A 14,804-nucleotide genomic window follows, 5' to 3' on the forward strand; every position below is an offset into this window, starting at 1 on the left:
AGAACAAATCAGGAGGGGGGGGGGGGCTTTAGGTCCCTTGTCACGTGGTGCTGCGGTGTTCAGTTGCCTCTCCTTTCACTTGCTCATTTTGCCCAAGGCCTTTGACTTTCATGCAGGTGAAGAAACATTTATTCTCTTTATCCATTGGTTCAGGCAGACAAAGGTGGAAATAAGTCTGTATCCTCGAAAAACAGGATATCATTTATAAAGTCATTTGGTTATATTAACTAAGTTGAAATAGTAAATTGGCCACCGTAATGAATAAAAGAGCAGACGGAGCACCACAGCAGCACCGACGCAGCACCACAGTTTCTTTAGAAACTTTCAGCCTCTATTCATTTATTTTTAAAGTCAGTTCATTATCATGGTAAAAAGGATCTTTTGCGTCCTGGTAAAAAATTGACCGTTTAAATGGCAAGGGAATTAAGAACAAAGTTTATTCACCTTCGATTTAGTCAGGAAGAAAACTTTCTTGGATGTGTCAGAGTTTTTGGTGCCGTGTGTCTACGCGTTTCAGTGTTTAAAGGAAGGGTTCGAACAGGTCATGGAAAACCTGGAAAGTCATGGAATTTCAAAATTTCATTTTCCAGGCCTGGAAAGTCATGAAATTTAGGTGTGGGCCATGGAAAGTCACGGAAAATTAATATGCTCTCTATGAGTGAAAGGCAATAAGACCCAAAGTTGAAAAGTTAACTGATGAGTCCAAAAATCAGATTTAATTTCATGTGAAATAAACAGAAGCACGCATTGTGAGAATGTTTGCAAACAGGACATGGAATCTTTCAAAAGGTCATGAAAAAGTCGTGGAAAGTCATGGAATTTTAACAGGTCAAAAGTGTACGAACCCTGAAAGGGTTCTGCGCGAAGATTTCCGGTGAAATTTTCTGGTTAAATTCAATTTTTGGCTTCCTTAAGCAGTCTTTAATTATAGTGCCATTTCATCCCACCGTACTCGTTATCAAAATTTGACTGCCCTGGTCGATCTTTTTGAGACTAGAAGTCCAAAGTGTTCAGAGATGTGACTCAACTGAGTCTCCAGCAAGTTCATTAATCCTTTCAAGATCCACTGGTAAGCACTGTCCATGGGGAAGTTGCACATTAATCATCACGTTGTATGAAAGACCAGACTGAAGGCTCATTCGATTAAAATTTGTTCCCTTGGAGTTTAATTGCACTAATGTCTCTGATTGATTAAGAATTGGAATTTGTCCTGTGGAGGTTTTAGTCAGTTCCTCCATGACTCTTTTATGCAAAGATGGATAAAGATCATCGTGTGGAAATACAACCTGAAATGGTAAGATAATCCATTTGAAAGTGACCAAGGTTATTTACATCAAATTAAACTACTATATGTCTTACTAGCGAGAAAGTGAAATTTGGCTCAAAAAGTCAGCTTTTTAAGCAACCTTATCACTTTTAGTAGTTGATCAACTATAAGAAAGGTCATTCAAATGAAGTTTGACTTAGACTTCAGCTTTAGACTGTCAATGAACTTCAAGATTTCAGTACAAGTGTGTTGCTTAAAGTTTTTTTTAGCATTAGCTATGAGCCTTCCATTACTATTCACAAAAACCAACCCTGGGATAATATGCATGAATAATGTAACACAGAACCACTTAAAAAAAAAACTCTGATTTGAAACTCCAATGACCACAAATTTGAAATATTAATTCCTTAATGCAGACATCTCCAGTTAATATTCTGGTTTCCATTTTTGCTTCTCAGTGGAGAGACCTACTTTAAAAGTGCAGCATACAATCCATTACTACAACTTAATAGGTAACTACATTACTACTTAATAGGTAACTACATCTGGTACTCTAAGCAGGTTAAATTTGAATATTTCCAAGAATTCAACAATGTCTCATTTGTAGCCATATCAGTTTAGTTTTACTATGAAAACAGATTGCTACTCACCAGAGTGCCATCAACACACTGTGTTATGATAGTAAGCCATTGTTCACATCCATCTGAAGCGCGGTTACGTTGAAAAGATTGGAAGTCCTCCCACTTTGGAAATCTGTATAAAAGTTATTTTGCATTTGGTTTGAGTTCAATATTGACAGTCATGGAGTTGACAATGAATTTGATTTATTCAACCAAAAGGCCATTGAAAGATCAATATTTTAATTTCTGAAAAAATATGCTTACCTGCAAAACCTTAACAGCTCATAAGCTTGAGGGAATCCAATCTTGATCTTTCGTGCCCTATATTTTGCAGAAGCTTCAGCTGGAATCATCCACTGTTGAAAAAAAAATTGTCTGCTAAAAATATTTAAAAAAGTACAACCTCATGTCAACATTTTATCTAAAACATTCAAGGATCCTATTCAACTATAATGCATTGAGATCATGCACCTTAAAAACCACTTTTTCAGTACATTATCTCTGGGCTTTTATTTTGCTTGAAGATTTTGATCAACAAGCATCCTGCTGAGTGCAAGACTTAATTAAAATGTCATCATCACCTCTTCATTATTATCAGTTCTTTATCTTTGTTCAAATTTTTTCCTTTGTTCTGCTTTTTGGATTATTCTAAGTATAGTATTGTGGTTTAACTTGTGAAGACAAAAATAGAGTGTGGTTGACTTATAATGATCCTTTTGCGAGGTCAAAAGTTCTAATAAAAACAAAAAATTATAAGACTTATAAGTTCAGGTTGCTTACAAGAGAGGCAAGTCAATCATATCAATAAGTGTGTGGAATGGTTGCATACAGGTCCTACATGCAAATCACCTTTGAGTGAGTCATCTCCGTGTCATCATGCAGTGCCAATGGCTCCTCATCAAGAAAGGAGATATAAAACATTGTGTCATATCGTCTGGGTAAATGAGCAGGTGTCAGCCAGTTAGACCACTCACTCAGGGCCCACACATCAGGAACACATTCAAATTTCCTATTGAAATTAAGATAGGAAAGAATGATAATTTAGGAAGATCAGATAATAACAAAACCTACAGGAAAGGAGAGGCAGAGAGAAGAGAATTTAAAGAGAGTGAGAAGAGTAGACAGAAAAATGAAATCTCAAAAGGGGGAAAATTTCTAACAGAGGTCCTTAAAACATGAAACCACTTCAAATCTTAGAGGAATTTACCCATTTAACTCTTACAGGAAATTTTGATTTTTAACATTTATGCAATACTGTCATTTATGCAATATTGTTTCTTTTCAATCCTTACCTGCACATAGTGAAAAACATGGAGGCATCTGCATGCACTTCTTTCCTCCAATTCTGAATACTATCTTTTTCAAGATAACTGTTTTGTTTATCAGAAGAGAAGCTCTTTAATAAAAGAATACCAGATTCCTCAAATGTCTCTCTGATGGCACAAATTCGTAATGCGATATCACTTGGTAAATCTGTGGATCCAGATTTCTTCACCACGGGTGGGCGTGGTCCTTGAACGTCGACAAGGGGTGTGAAGTTTGTGCCAAACTTGGTGAAGGACTGTTTAAATAATTCCATCCAGTCATTAGAAAAGTCAGCTTTGTCGATTACACCACCAGGGAAAACATACATGCTTGGCTTAAATTGAAAGAGAAGAACGAAATGGTTACGGAGAAGAATACATTCAGCTCATGGCAGATAAAACTGAGACAAAAATTTGCACAAAGTCACAGGCGATACCGGGTTAATTTCAGTACGAACTTACCATGAATGTACTTTTAGCGGCTCTTTCCAGTAACAAGACCCTCCAGTCAAAGGGACTCTTAAGTTGGCTATTTCTAGCCACCAAAATTAATGTGGCTGAATTTCGAATTAAAGGCCTAGTTGCACTCATTTTGTTCGTACGTTCCACTAATCCTCGTCTGTTTCTACGCTCTCTTCGGCGGACATGTTGAATTTGTTGACCAGGCCACTAAGCTCTCGATCCAGGTTCGCTCTGCTTAATAACATGGCGGCCTTCTTGGAACAATATGGCATCCTCGAACGCTCGTTACAGGAGAGTATTTTTGCGTGATTTGCTTCTGAATTTAAGATCATCATGAGTGCGAACTACATAAGAAGAATGGCTCTATTGAGAGCCAGGATTTTTGGGGATTTGACTCGTCAAGTAACTCCAAAGTAAGTTGAGTTTCGTCCCAACATACTTTTGCATCGTTTGCATTTGAAAGAGAATAATATACATTTGCTGGTTTTTCCTCTGTTCAGATCCTACAGAATTGTGGAGCACTTTTCCCAGAGACCCTTGGCAGATAAGCTTACTACTTATTACCCCCCTTTAAAGAAGTTTCAAAGTCTGCTTTTCAAACTCAGACATTATGGATTTTATACCGATCTTCATCTGGTAAGTCTAAAATCTACTGATCTGCCCTTTTCTATGAGATTATTTACAGTACCATGAATAGTGAACTTCGATGTTAGATCCTCTCATTTTTTGTTTCACTATTGAGTCAACTGATGGGAGAGAGTTTAAGTGGTGCTAAAATCGTGTAAGAGAAGTCATATTTTGTCAAAAAGCCAGCTAGATTTGTATTGTGTTGTTTTGTACTGCTTATTTGTTTTTGCCATTTGAAATGAAAGGAATTACATATACATTGATATGATATAAATAAAGATATAGCATGTGGCGAGGAAACCCATAGGGAAACCAAGAGGCTTATGCAAACCACAGGCTCCTCATATTTTACAAAAATGAGGTATCAGATTTTTGGCACGATTTAAGTACAAAATATTTTTGGTTAAAAAGGAAAGAACACACTCACACATATATAAAAGAATGACAACAATTGCAGGCACTCAAACAAACCTATACCTAAGCAGCTTGAGAAAAATAGAAATAAATAAATAAATAACAAGGGAGTAAGAGGGATTCAACTAAGGAGTAATATTCACAATTTAGACTTGAACAGGGAAAGTTTGTCAACATTTTGGATTTCTGTATTCATTCAGAGAATTGAAAAATTTAGGTCCTTGGAACCATAAAGAAAACTGTTTGATATTTGTTCTGCAAGGTGGTATGTAAAAGGAATTGCATTTTTTGGTATAATAGCAATGACTGCGACTTGACAAGGAAAACAATCTTTCAAAATTTAAGGTTTAAAGATGGTGGTTATTAATATTTTGCTAGAATTTCCAAGAAGAGATGGCTGCAAAGCGGAAGGCAAGAGGAAAAGGTCCTCCTAAAAAAGGTGAGTAGTATTAGTAGGCATCCAGTTGGGTTTTATTGTTGAGGTATCAAACAAGAATTCTAGAGGATCCAAAAATAAAAAAAATTAAGTGTTTCCTGTACTTCTCATTTGGCATTTATGTTTGTAGGAATTTTTAACCTATGATCATTAACTAAAATGCACTTTTGCTTCAGTTCAATTTTATTCATATCACCATAACCAGCTTTAGGTTCATTATTTATCAAACCTTTTTCCTATATTCCAATTATTATTTCTTTTTATCATTGCTTTTAATTTTTGCAGGTGAAGGAAAAAGGGCAAAAAAGAAGAAATAAAGGAACATCTCAAATTCTTGTCCAAATGCTGTATGCTATACTGTCATTGTTATGACATCATTTGGGACACGACATGTGTGAAATAGCATTACTTGCCTGGAAATATCAATAATGTCATGAGGTCATGTGAAGGAGGCTAAACTAAACTGGTTTTTTCTTTGCTCTTTGAAAAAGCTGTGTTCTAATAAGAGAATAAAAACTTGATACATTAGAGTAATGTATTTTTCTGTTTTGTGAGTGTGTGCACTTAGTTGTTGTTTTTTTTTTTGGTTATTTGTACGAATCTTGGTATATGGCAGGCTTGGTAGTGGATTTGTTAAAAGTGATCATTACCAAGCCTAGAGAGCAAAAGTTGACCCCTGCCCTCCCCCTGTCAGAATGGTAAATATCAGAATGTCCTTAAAAGAAAAAATACATATAAAAAACTTGAGTCACTAATGTTCTTTGTTTGATTAATAATTTTTTTTTTCTTAATTTTTACACTGTTCAGCTGAGTTGCTTTTTTTTAAAACTTCGGGCGGCGGCCTATTTCCCTTCCCCTCCCCAAGATAGGATTGTGTCTGTCTACCGCTGCCCATCGACGCCTTTAAGCGGCTCCTACGATACAAATTGAGATTTCATCGAGTAACTAGATTGTGGATCATTTTGAGTGGGAAAATGGTTTGATTAGCAGTATTTTACCATAGAATTTTACTGTATCGTGTAGATAAGGAAATTTATAATTTTTTGAAATTTGAAAAACCCGCGTAGCGCATTGGATAGTTGGTGCTCACTTGACACTCCGCCGATGAATATTTCATTTTGTTGACAACTTCTTAGCGTTGTTTCGCCGCTATCTTCAGCTGTTTAGCTGGACGAATTTGAAAACAACCTCTATCATACAAGCACATGGCTGCAAATCGACGACTTTTGTGCCAGAAAAAGAAGTCCAGCCGCTTGATTTTTGACGGCACCTTGGTAACTGCTTTGTTTCGGCGTTAGCTTTCCAAAGAAACTATCAAATGAATTCTGCTCCAAAGTCATCGAGAGGTCGCAAGCTATCATCTCCCAATGGACAAAACCCTAAAGTGCCCGTAAATAATGGTAGAAGTTACACTAGGCACGATAAACAAGAGGAAGAGGTTGGTGACATGGATGCTCTGAGTGCATATGTACCAGGTATGAAGCTCTTTTACACACTATGTAGTAAACGATTTGTATTTACTTTACATCTCGACTTGTGTGTTTTAACTTATTATCCACCCGCTGATAAGTAGTCACGAGAAGTGTTCGCCATCGTACTGTCTATTATTTTTTTATGAAGCCCTCAGCTGCGCAGAAAATAAATACAACAGAGGATAATTATTTTCCTGTGATGTAAATGTCTTATTTTATGAGTTAAGTTCTTATTTAAGTGAAGTTAAGGGATTTATCTTAACGAGAATTTCGGGTGTAGATAAATCATCAAGACTCGGCCAAACTTGGTCAGTTGGTCGCCTAGATATTGAATATTCCTTTACACAACTACCTGTCCGTTTTTCTTGCTAATTACTACTGTTGCTTTTTATAGTTGCTTCTGAGAAAAGAAAGACATTTCAGAATTATTTGTTACGTTGTTAATTTGTTCTACTGGGCTTGTATTGTAAGTCTGTGTGGACAAAATTTCAAGAACAATTCACTTTTTGACAGAGTTGTGGCAGAACATGAGAAGTTTAAACAAAAGTCAAATGGAAAAAATTTAGATTTGTGGGCAGTGGAAAGAAATCAAATCCATATACATGTATGCACAAACAGTGCATAGTACAGATTTTCAATTAATATTAAAACTGGTTGCCGTAGTTTATTGTCATCAGTAAGAGCTCTCACTACCATCTGTTTAGCCTGTGGGCAGGCCTTTATAGCCCTTTTTGGGTTAAACATTGTACCATTATACCATTTGTATTGCCTCTTACGGAAAAAGCTCTAATTATTGAGAAACTCCTGGGTTAAACAGTACCAGTAGGAGATTCAGTCGTTTAGAAGTGGTGTCAAATTTATTCCCCATCTGAAGAAATAATAGTCTCTAAAAACCAATCAGAGACTAAAATTTTTTAAGTCTGTTGAGTATCCCTACAGCTTGTTTGATTGAATTCTTCAGTTGTTTAGCTGGTCAGCTTGCTGGACAAATTGACTCATTGATCATGTGTTTTTGCAGATTCTTGTCATAATTCATATTTTCATTGGTTAGGATAAGGGCAAACAATTGCACTCATCATAACTTTTTGTGGATCATTATGAAGCAGGAAAAATATATATTATTTTATCCCTTCTCTTCCAGATCCTGATGAGCCTCCAACCAGAGATGTGACAAGTCCCTCGAAATCTGGTGTGGCTTATTTAACAGGGAACCTGATTAGGAGATTGACGAAAGAAGAGAATATTTCCCAAGTAACATCTTTACATGTAACATTAGGAAAGGACCTCAACAAGAAAATCAAGGTATATTTCTACTCTTCTTACCTTCATTAAGTAAAAAAATCAGCATGCCTGGTCAGATCACTTTCAATCTTCATAAAAATCCTTTCTTCCTTTAATTTGCTTAAATTACCCTTGACACCCTGACATCAGTATGCATATTCTCCATACTATTCTCAATACATTTCCTAAGGTGCTGACAAGGAGAATTTCTTTAACAATCAAGAGCTTCTTTAGTTTGTGATCCTTTCCTTTGTACTCTAAATTAGGCCCTATCTGATGAAAAATCTTGAAGATCCTGAAAGATACATGACTGTTTATAAGGGTTTTTTAGCTAACCGCCTCCTGGTTAGTTCAAACTGCCTCCCAGTGAGCTCAATTGGTTAGAGCGCCGGATTGTGTTGTGCGGGAGGTCGAGGGTTCGAGCCCCAGCCAGACCGGTACTCATGGTCTTAAAATAAGTGAGGAGAATTTGCTACCTTTCTATAATAAATGGATTGATATTCTAGTCTTCTTGCATAAGTACAAATAAACTGTAGGCCCCATCTCCTGCAGGGCTAAGGGTAGGAGACATCAATTTCCCACGCACGAGATTACTGTGTAGTGGATGTCCTCCCTGGGGTGGGATGGGTGGGAATTGGCCTGAAAAGCCCCCATGGGGAGTGGTCAACTAACGTATCTATGTATGTATGTATGGTTTTTTCCTAAATATAACCTAAATAAATGCAGAACTTTACTTGGAATTATAGTCACTTGGTAGAATACAATAAAACTAACAAAAAGTATGAAATATAGCTTAGTCTATGCTTTTTGTTTCCTTTCAGTACATTGAAAACTTGGAAAGTCTAAGGAAACTTATTTATCTGAACCTGAACAACCACATGATAGAGAAAATAGAAAAACTGGATCATTTAACCCAGCTCAGGGAACTTCACTTGGCCAACAACCGTATTTCAAAGATAGAAGGTGTGGACTGTCTGGTACATCTGACTGTTTTAAACCTGAATGGGAACATGATTGAAACTTTACCAGCTCCTGTTTTCAAGAAGCTTAGAGAATTACAGACTTTTCACATTACACATAACAGACTTGCAAGTGTAAGTAGTACCTGACCCTTTATTATTTTGATATTGTGAATGTTGTTTCTTATCAATTCCTCTAGAGTTTGATTCTCCCAATCAGAAACCAGACTTCATCAGAAACATAAAAACTATAGCTCACACTGTGCCACCAGTTAAGCTTTAAACCCCTTACTAGGACTGGAGAACCACTATAAATTGTTTGAATAATTTTCCTTTCATGTATTTAATGCAGTGCTGTACCTCAAAATGTGTGTTGACTTCCAAAATAAACACAGTGTAAGTAAAACTGTATTTTTACCTACTCAGGTTATCTCTCCATTTTTATCCTGGAAAATGTCCAGATATCACCAATTGTTCTAAACATAAGCCAAAGAAAGTATTAAGGAAGATTTCCTATGAACCTCCATGAGGCAAGAGGATAGCACAAATCTAGGGTTTGACCAACATCAACCCCTTTCTTTAATTTCCTGCCTAAGTTCCTACTGTAGATCTATATCCACCTACCAGGATTTACTTCTGTCAGAACTCTTGATCCAGAAATACATGTAGGTGGCTACACCCAACGATTACCTTATTATTTCAACTTACTTTTCCCCCTGTTTTATCCTATAGCATGTTGAGGTTACCAAATTGAGGCCTCTTCAAGATCTGAACAGTTTTTCCATGGAAGGCAATCCCATGGCAGACATGGAACATAGTCATTTGTTTGTGATTTTCCAGCTGAGGTCATTGAATTATTTAGATGGAAAGAAGGTTTCTGATGAAGACAGACAAATGGCTGACAAACGATATGCTCAAGGTAACTTTCAAAATGTACTTCACCAATTTTAAAATGTACTTGATATTGTATGTATCTTGGTTTCTGAATTAGCCAATCAGATTTCAACTACATTTTGAATGAGATCTGTGGGAAATAAGTTACTGTGTCAACTAATCATAATTGATTTGTAAATATGAACCGTGCTGTTCAGGAACTAGGTTCCTCAACAAACCAATCACATGGAAGAATATATGTCATGATGTCATGACTCAATTAAGGTTTGTCTGTTTTATTTAAGTCAATACCAAATGAAACAGTCTTACATGTACTTGCCTATAGCCTGTATTCATTAGATGTTTTCTTCATTTTAAATTTATTTTAATGGGTCTTTTTTTTTTTAATTTTCTCAGAGGAGGTCAAAAGGCTGGAGGGTGAAATTAATCGACAGAAAAAAGAATATGAAGTACTCTTGGAAGAAAATTGCCAAGCCCTTGAAGAGTTACAACAGCTGAAGAAGTGGAACTCTGAACAGAAAACCCAGAACCTGGATCTATCGCAGAAAATTAAGGAATTTCAAAGACAGCTTGAAGCAAAGGAAGAATTGGTTTGTAATTGTTCATTTGTCACTGAGAGTCACAATTCAAAGTACTTGTAATCTCACATTCCTGAAGGATTTAAACTACATTTCTGGCTCAGTACATAATTTTGATTCAAGGTTTTATTAGGAGAGAGCCAGCCTGTCTGGCTTTCTGACCTGTTTTGCATTTCCTCTTTTGTTTTTAGTTAGCCAGCAAGACCTCTGAACTTTCTAAGGCTTGTGAAAAGCAGTTCAAGCTGGAACAAGAACTCGCATTTTATAAGTTGGATGCCAAGTTTGAACACCTTGGGATGCTGCCACTCCCAGAAGGAGTTGAGGTACTTTGGGGGAAGGCAGGCTGGAAAGGTCTTGTGTTCCAAGCAATTGTGCTGGTTCACAAAGTTATTTTAAGGTAACAAATTTTGTTGTAATTTAGTACTCATTTTTTCCCCTGAAGTTTGGAGACGGTGAAGAAGATGAAAGCCCATACATTGGGAAAGCTCGGTTTAAACCAAACAAATTTGCTAGGAAATCCAATATCATGAGTGGTGAACAGCATGGTCAGATGACAACACTACACTCAAGACCGAGTGATAAGTATGATGCTCAGAATAAACAAGTTCAGCAAGAAATACATGAGGCTTTGGTGCAAAACTTAGAAGACAAAGAGAGAGCAATAAAGCAAGGTATATATTTTAAAGGTGGCATAATTGATTAGAGAACAATGAACATATTATTATTTTAGATAGACCTGTACTTGTGACTGAGTTAAGACTCTTCATGCAATAAACGAATAAAACTTCTCAACTGAAGCTTTTTCAATATCATACCTTTTCGTGGATAACAGTTTGATTCACTTTATTCTAAAAAGGGATAAGAGATGTAAAGAGTGATGAAGCGACACGTGAAACTGGGTGATATTTAAAACACCCTGCCACTGTGATCTCACCGTAGTTGACTCTTATAAGTACAGAAGCCAATTATGCACTGTGATAAATGGGGAATTATACTAAATCGATTGTTGATTACTCGGGCAGCCGAGGGTGTTCTTTTACAGCTGACTGACCAGCTAAACAGGAGGAAAGCTCAGCTGAAGGAGGCAGGAGATAAGCTTACAATGCTTCAACAAGCCATCAATGATCAGGTCTGACAATTAATGAATAGCTGCTACTAGTTATGAGAAGTGCAAAGAAAAAAATGAACCAAACGAATAAGGTGGACGTTATATCTCCTCTCTCTGATCTCTCCAGGCGCATTTGTTGGGTGAAGAAGAAAGAAAACTTATTGACGCAATAGCAGATAAGAAAAACTATGTAAGTGAAGTATTGTTGGCTTTAAGCCTCTCTTTGAGTTCCTTGATTGCGAGAACGTTCTTTTGATTTGCGAGTAATTCTTGCCTCTACAGATACGGAAGCTTCAGGAAGTTGCCAAAGAGTTGGAGGAGCAATTGAAAAATATATCAGATGAATTGAAACAGAGAGAGGCTGAGACCGAGAAGCTGAGGCAGACCATAAGGAATACGCCCCCCAGTGACCCTGCATACGTACGCACATATGCTTACATAAGAGCTCTTTCTGGTTTGTGTGATAAGCGAGTACTGATTGTTCAGTTTCAATTGTGTTGTTAAACCAAAACCCAAGTAATCACAGCGTCCCATCGCGTTGAAGGGCAACATAAAAAGCTTTCATTAAGAACTTAAGGCAAATTCATCAATTACATCGGGTGGACTTGAATGAACAAGTCACAGTAGCTTTGGATTTGCATCTGATTGGTCGATAGAATAGTCGGCAAAGTTCGTAGACAGATCACAGAGCAGAGTTAAGGAAGAGTGAACCATTGCAATCCATGGAACCGTTCAAGATTCTGCTCCGACAGATATATAAACTTCTAAATAAACCCTTTTTTTTTTCTCTCTCTCTCTCTAGTCCCACCTTCAGGCACGTTTGGCGGCAAAAGAACAGCAGTTACTTGAGTTGAAAGGTGAATACGGCAAACTGAAACAAGACAATGACAGAGCAAAGGAAAGATTACAAGAAGAGATAGCTGCTGTTAAACAACTAGAAGCACAATTAGCAGCACTGAGTGAGAGCTTTTTATAAATATGTATTATGTTCCCATCCAAGACGTTTTATGTTGAGATTTTAATTCAGTTCAGGGATTGTGGGCCATGTTCACGCCATCGGCAAACAACAAGAATTGATCTTTCAAGCGCTGTTTGCCTCACAGTCTCTTGATAACTGATGAAAGAATGGTAAAATCGATTGATGGTAGGAAGTATATCTCTATTTTTTTGTGCAATGTTTATACGGGTTTGAAGAAAGATGGGAGAAGTCAGATAAACACGCGCTGGACGAACACGCACTGGACGAGTGCGTAGATGCTACACGCGTGAGCGGACAGTTACGTTTTCTGTTCCAGTTCTGAATTTATCCAATCATGGCGATAAGCGGAAAATTCTTCCAAAATACTTAACTTGTTCATAGGCAAGTGGTCTTGACTTCATTGTGCAGAGAAAAAATCCTTTCAGGAAATTATGAAGATTAGGAAATGTTCATTCAATTTGCTGGATTCTTTGCAAGTGGAACAGGGGCAACAGCGGAAATATTTATAACTGCTTTTATTTCATGGTATTTCCTGTAGACTTTTGACATTGTAAATGCTTTGTACATCTTTTCCATTACTTGCCCTCTTTGTGATCGTAGGAAGTGAGAATGGTGACCAAGATAAGCTAAAAGAAGAGCTGAAGAACATCATAGATGATTTGAATGATAATTTAAACTCTATGAAACAGCAAGTCGCTCACCAAGCGAAACAGATCAGTCAGCTTCAACGTGAGAAGGATGCGCTGGGACAGCGATTGAGGGACATGCAGGGACAAGCGGCCAACAACAAACAGTTGAAGGATAACCTCGCTAAACTACAGCAGCAGTTGAAATGTGAGTGTTAAAGCACAGTTGTTTTGATCTACCCGCGTGTTTGCTGGGGCAATCGAACGTCGAACGTATTCCGGAGTTATTTTGTTTTTGTCTCCGCGTTTTCTGTAGGCCTAGACAGAAAGCTTTGATAATGTCGGAAAATATGTTGGTTTTGTTTTTGTTTCGTGTGTCTGTTACTGCGTTGTTTTATTGAACGGAAAGGGAAGTCAACTGCGTTATTCAGTTACCTTGATACCTTGAAGGCTGAATTTGTTGGAAACATTCTTAGAGTTTCTGATTTTCTTCATCAAAATGAATAACTGACATAGTGCACGTATTTCCTTTGTGATACATGTACACCATACCCAAGTGGCTGAAGATGCACTGGAGCGGGAGACAAAGAATTGCGAGGCTTTACGTCGGCGATTATCCAATGCCGAGTCACAGGCAGCCCAAGGATCTACTCTGGAACCGCTGTTCACTGAAACAAAAAACAGATTACAGCAAGCGGAAGCTGAAGTCGCCAGGCTACAGAATGCCCTAAATAAGCTAAAACAACAACTGCAGGTGCAAAACCTTGCTTTTATTTGAGTATCCACTTCGTAATGGCCGGGCGTTCCTCATGAAGAAAATTGAACAGGAATGTGCTATGTCATTTTTTGTTAATGTTGTTGTTTTGCCTCGTGCCAATTGCAGAAGACACTTAGAACACTGAATATTATGCTTGTGAAGGATTGATTTTTGTTGTTCGGTAATTCGAAGGATGATCGCAGAGCCGCAGACGAAAGATTAAAGAAAGAGCAAGAAAAAGTTGACAAAGCTTTACAAGCTGCAAGGAATGCCGGATATAAAGACAGACAAGTAAAAGATCTGGCTGCACAAGTTGAAAATCTCTCGGTATGTATACGAGTATGTATGCATCATATTATGTATGTTCCTTATGTAACACCGATAGGCTTGATAAATCTTTCGCTCAGACATCCCAAATTGTATCCAATCGTGTATCTTAGCCTGTGCGCACGATATGTTTTAATCGATAAGAGATCCTAACTTTTTGTAAGTAAGGAATTGATATGACGGTAGAATTCTAGAAAGTCTCAACCAAAACCATTACAAGTCCTGGTCACTTCCGGTTAGTTCATTGAAAACTGTTCTAATATTTCTATGCAAAGGTTAGTTTGACGGAGTGTATTATTCTTACCAGGCGAACAATGCTTCTCTTGCTCGGCGTTTGAGGGACGCAGAAGATGAACTGAGCGGTCTTGACAACTTACTTGACAAAGAAGACGTATTGGAGAGGCTCGGTGAGCTGAGAAACGATATCAACAGGAAACGATCTGCAGTTCGTGAACCGCTCAATGATCAGGATGACCTGGGGCGAGCTCTTGCAGAACTTCACCGTAAATACTTGGACCTTATGAGAGATCTGGAGCGAGAGCGACGAAAACAGGTCTGTACCTGTTAGCATTGCCCTTAAATAAAGGGGAAATGATTGGCCTCTCAAGATGGCCACTCAGTTAGAAATCCAGGTGATAGGTCTATGATATTTTCACGCGAAATTTTGTTTCAAAAAGATGCTTGTGGGGAAGA

The 14,804-nt window shown here is 37.6% G+C and overlaps 3 protein-coding genes across 4 annotated transcripts in view; 2 read left to right on the forward strand and 1 right to left on the reverse strand.

Moving 5' to 3' along the window:
- Positions 1 to 694: 694 nt before the first annotated feature.
- Positions 695 to 3,866, reverse strand: LOC111339454 (acyl-coenzyme A diphosphatase NUDT19). The gene is made up of 6 exons (XM_022946117.2): positions 3,654 to 3,866; positions 3,180 to 3,526; positions 2,737 to 2,896; positions 2,152 to 2,243; positions 1,918 to 2,020; positions 695 to 1,286 (listed from the first exon to the last, which is right to left on the reverse strand). Exons 1-6 carry the CDS (start codon positions 3,780 to 3,782, stop codon positions 1,011 to 1,013), a joined length of 1,107 nt encoding a protein of 368 aa, XP_022801852.2. The 5' UTR covers positions 3,783 to 3,866; the 3' UTR covers positions 695 to 1,010.
- A 9-nt stretch (positions 3,867 to 3,875) lies between these two features.
- LOC111339462 (small ribosomal subunit protein mS33) lies at positions 3,876 to 5,658 on the forward strand. The gene is made up of 4 exons (XM_022946131.2): positions 3,876 to 4,066; positions 4,154 to 4,289; positions 5,073 to 5,133; positions 5,416 to 5,658. Exons 1-4 carry the CDS (start codon positions 3,987 to 3,989, stop codon positions 5,445 to 5,447), a joined length of 309 nt encoding a protein of 102 aa, XP_022801866.1. The 5' UTR covers positions 3,876 to 3,986; the 3' UTR covers positions 5,448 to 5,658.
- Positions 5,659 to 6,018: 360 nt separating this feature from the next.
- The window catches only part of LOC111339437 (uncharacterized), a 48,929-nt gene continuing 40,143 nt past the window's right edge, over positions 6,019 to 14,804 (forward strand). The window contains exons 1-15 of one of the 2 annotated variants that reach the window (XM_088757170.1): positions 6,019 to 6,605; positions 7,744 to 7,904; positions 8,705 to 8,977; positions 9,575 to 9,761; positions 10,133 to 10,326; positions 10,506 to 10,637; positions 10,757 to 10,985; positions 11,337 to 11,443; positions 11,550 to 11,612; positions 11,705 to 11,842; positions 12,225 to 12,381; positions 13,002 to 13,235; positions 13,585 to 13,781; positions 13,977 to 14,111; positions 14,419 to 14,664. In XM_088757170.1, coding sequence (XP_088613296.1) covers positions 6,449 to 6,605; positions 7,744 to 7,904; positions 8,705 to 8,977; positions 9,575 to 9,761; positions 10,133 to 10,326; positions 10,506 to 10,637; positions 10,757 to 10,985; positions 11,337 to 11,443; positions 11,550 to 11,612; positions 11,705 to 11,842; positions 12,225 to 12,381; positions 13,002 to 13,235; positions 13,585 to 13,781; positions 13,977 to 14,111; positions 14,419 to 14,664 — 2,610 coding nt within the window. In that variant the 5' untranslated portion in view covers positions 6,019 to 6,448. The remainder of the gene's footprint in view (positions 6,606 to 7,743; positions 7,905 to 8,704; positions 8,978 to 9,574; positions 9,762 to 10,132; positions 10,327 to 10,505; positions 10,638 to 10,756; positions 10,986 to 11,336; positions 11,444 to 11,549; positions 11,613 to 11,704; positions 11,843 to 12,224; positions 12,382 to 13,001; positions 13,236 to 13,584; positions 13,782 to 13,976; positions 14,112 to 14,418; positions 14,665 to 14,804) is intronic. The other variant, XM_088757171.1, reaches the window with a different exon arrangement.

The sequence above is a fragment of the Stylophora pistillata genome, chromosome 4, assembly GCF_964205215.1.
Source record: "Stylophora pistillata chromosome 4, jaStyPist1.2, whole genome shotgun sequence".
NCBI classification, from domain to species: domain Eukaryota; kingdom Metazoa; phylum Cnidaria; class Anthozoa; order Scleractinia; family Pocilloporidae; genus Stylophora; species Stylophora pistillata.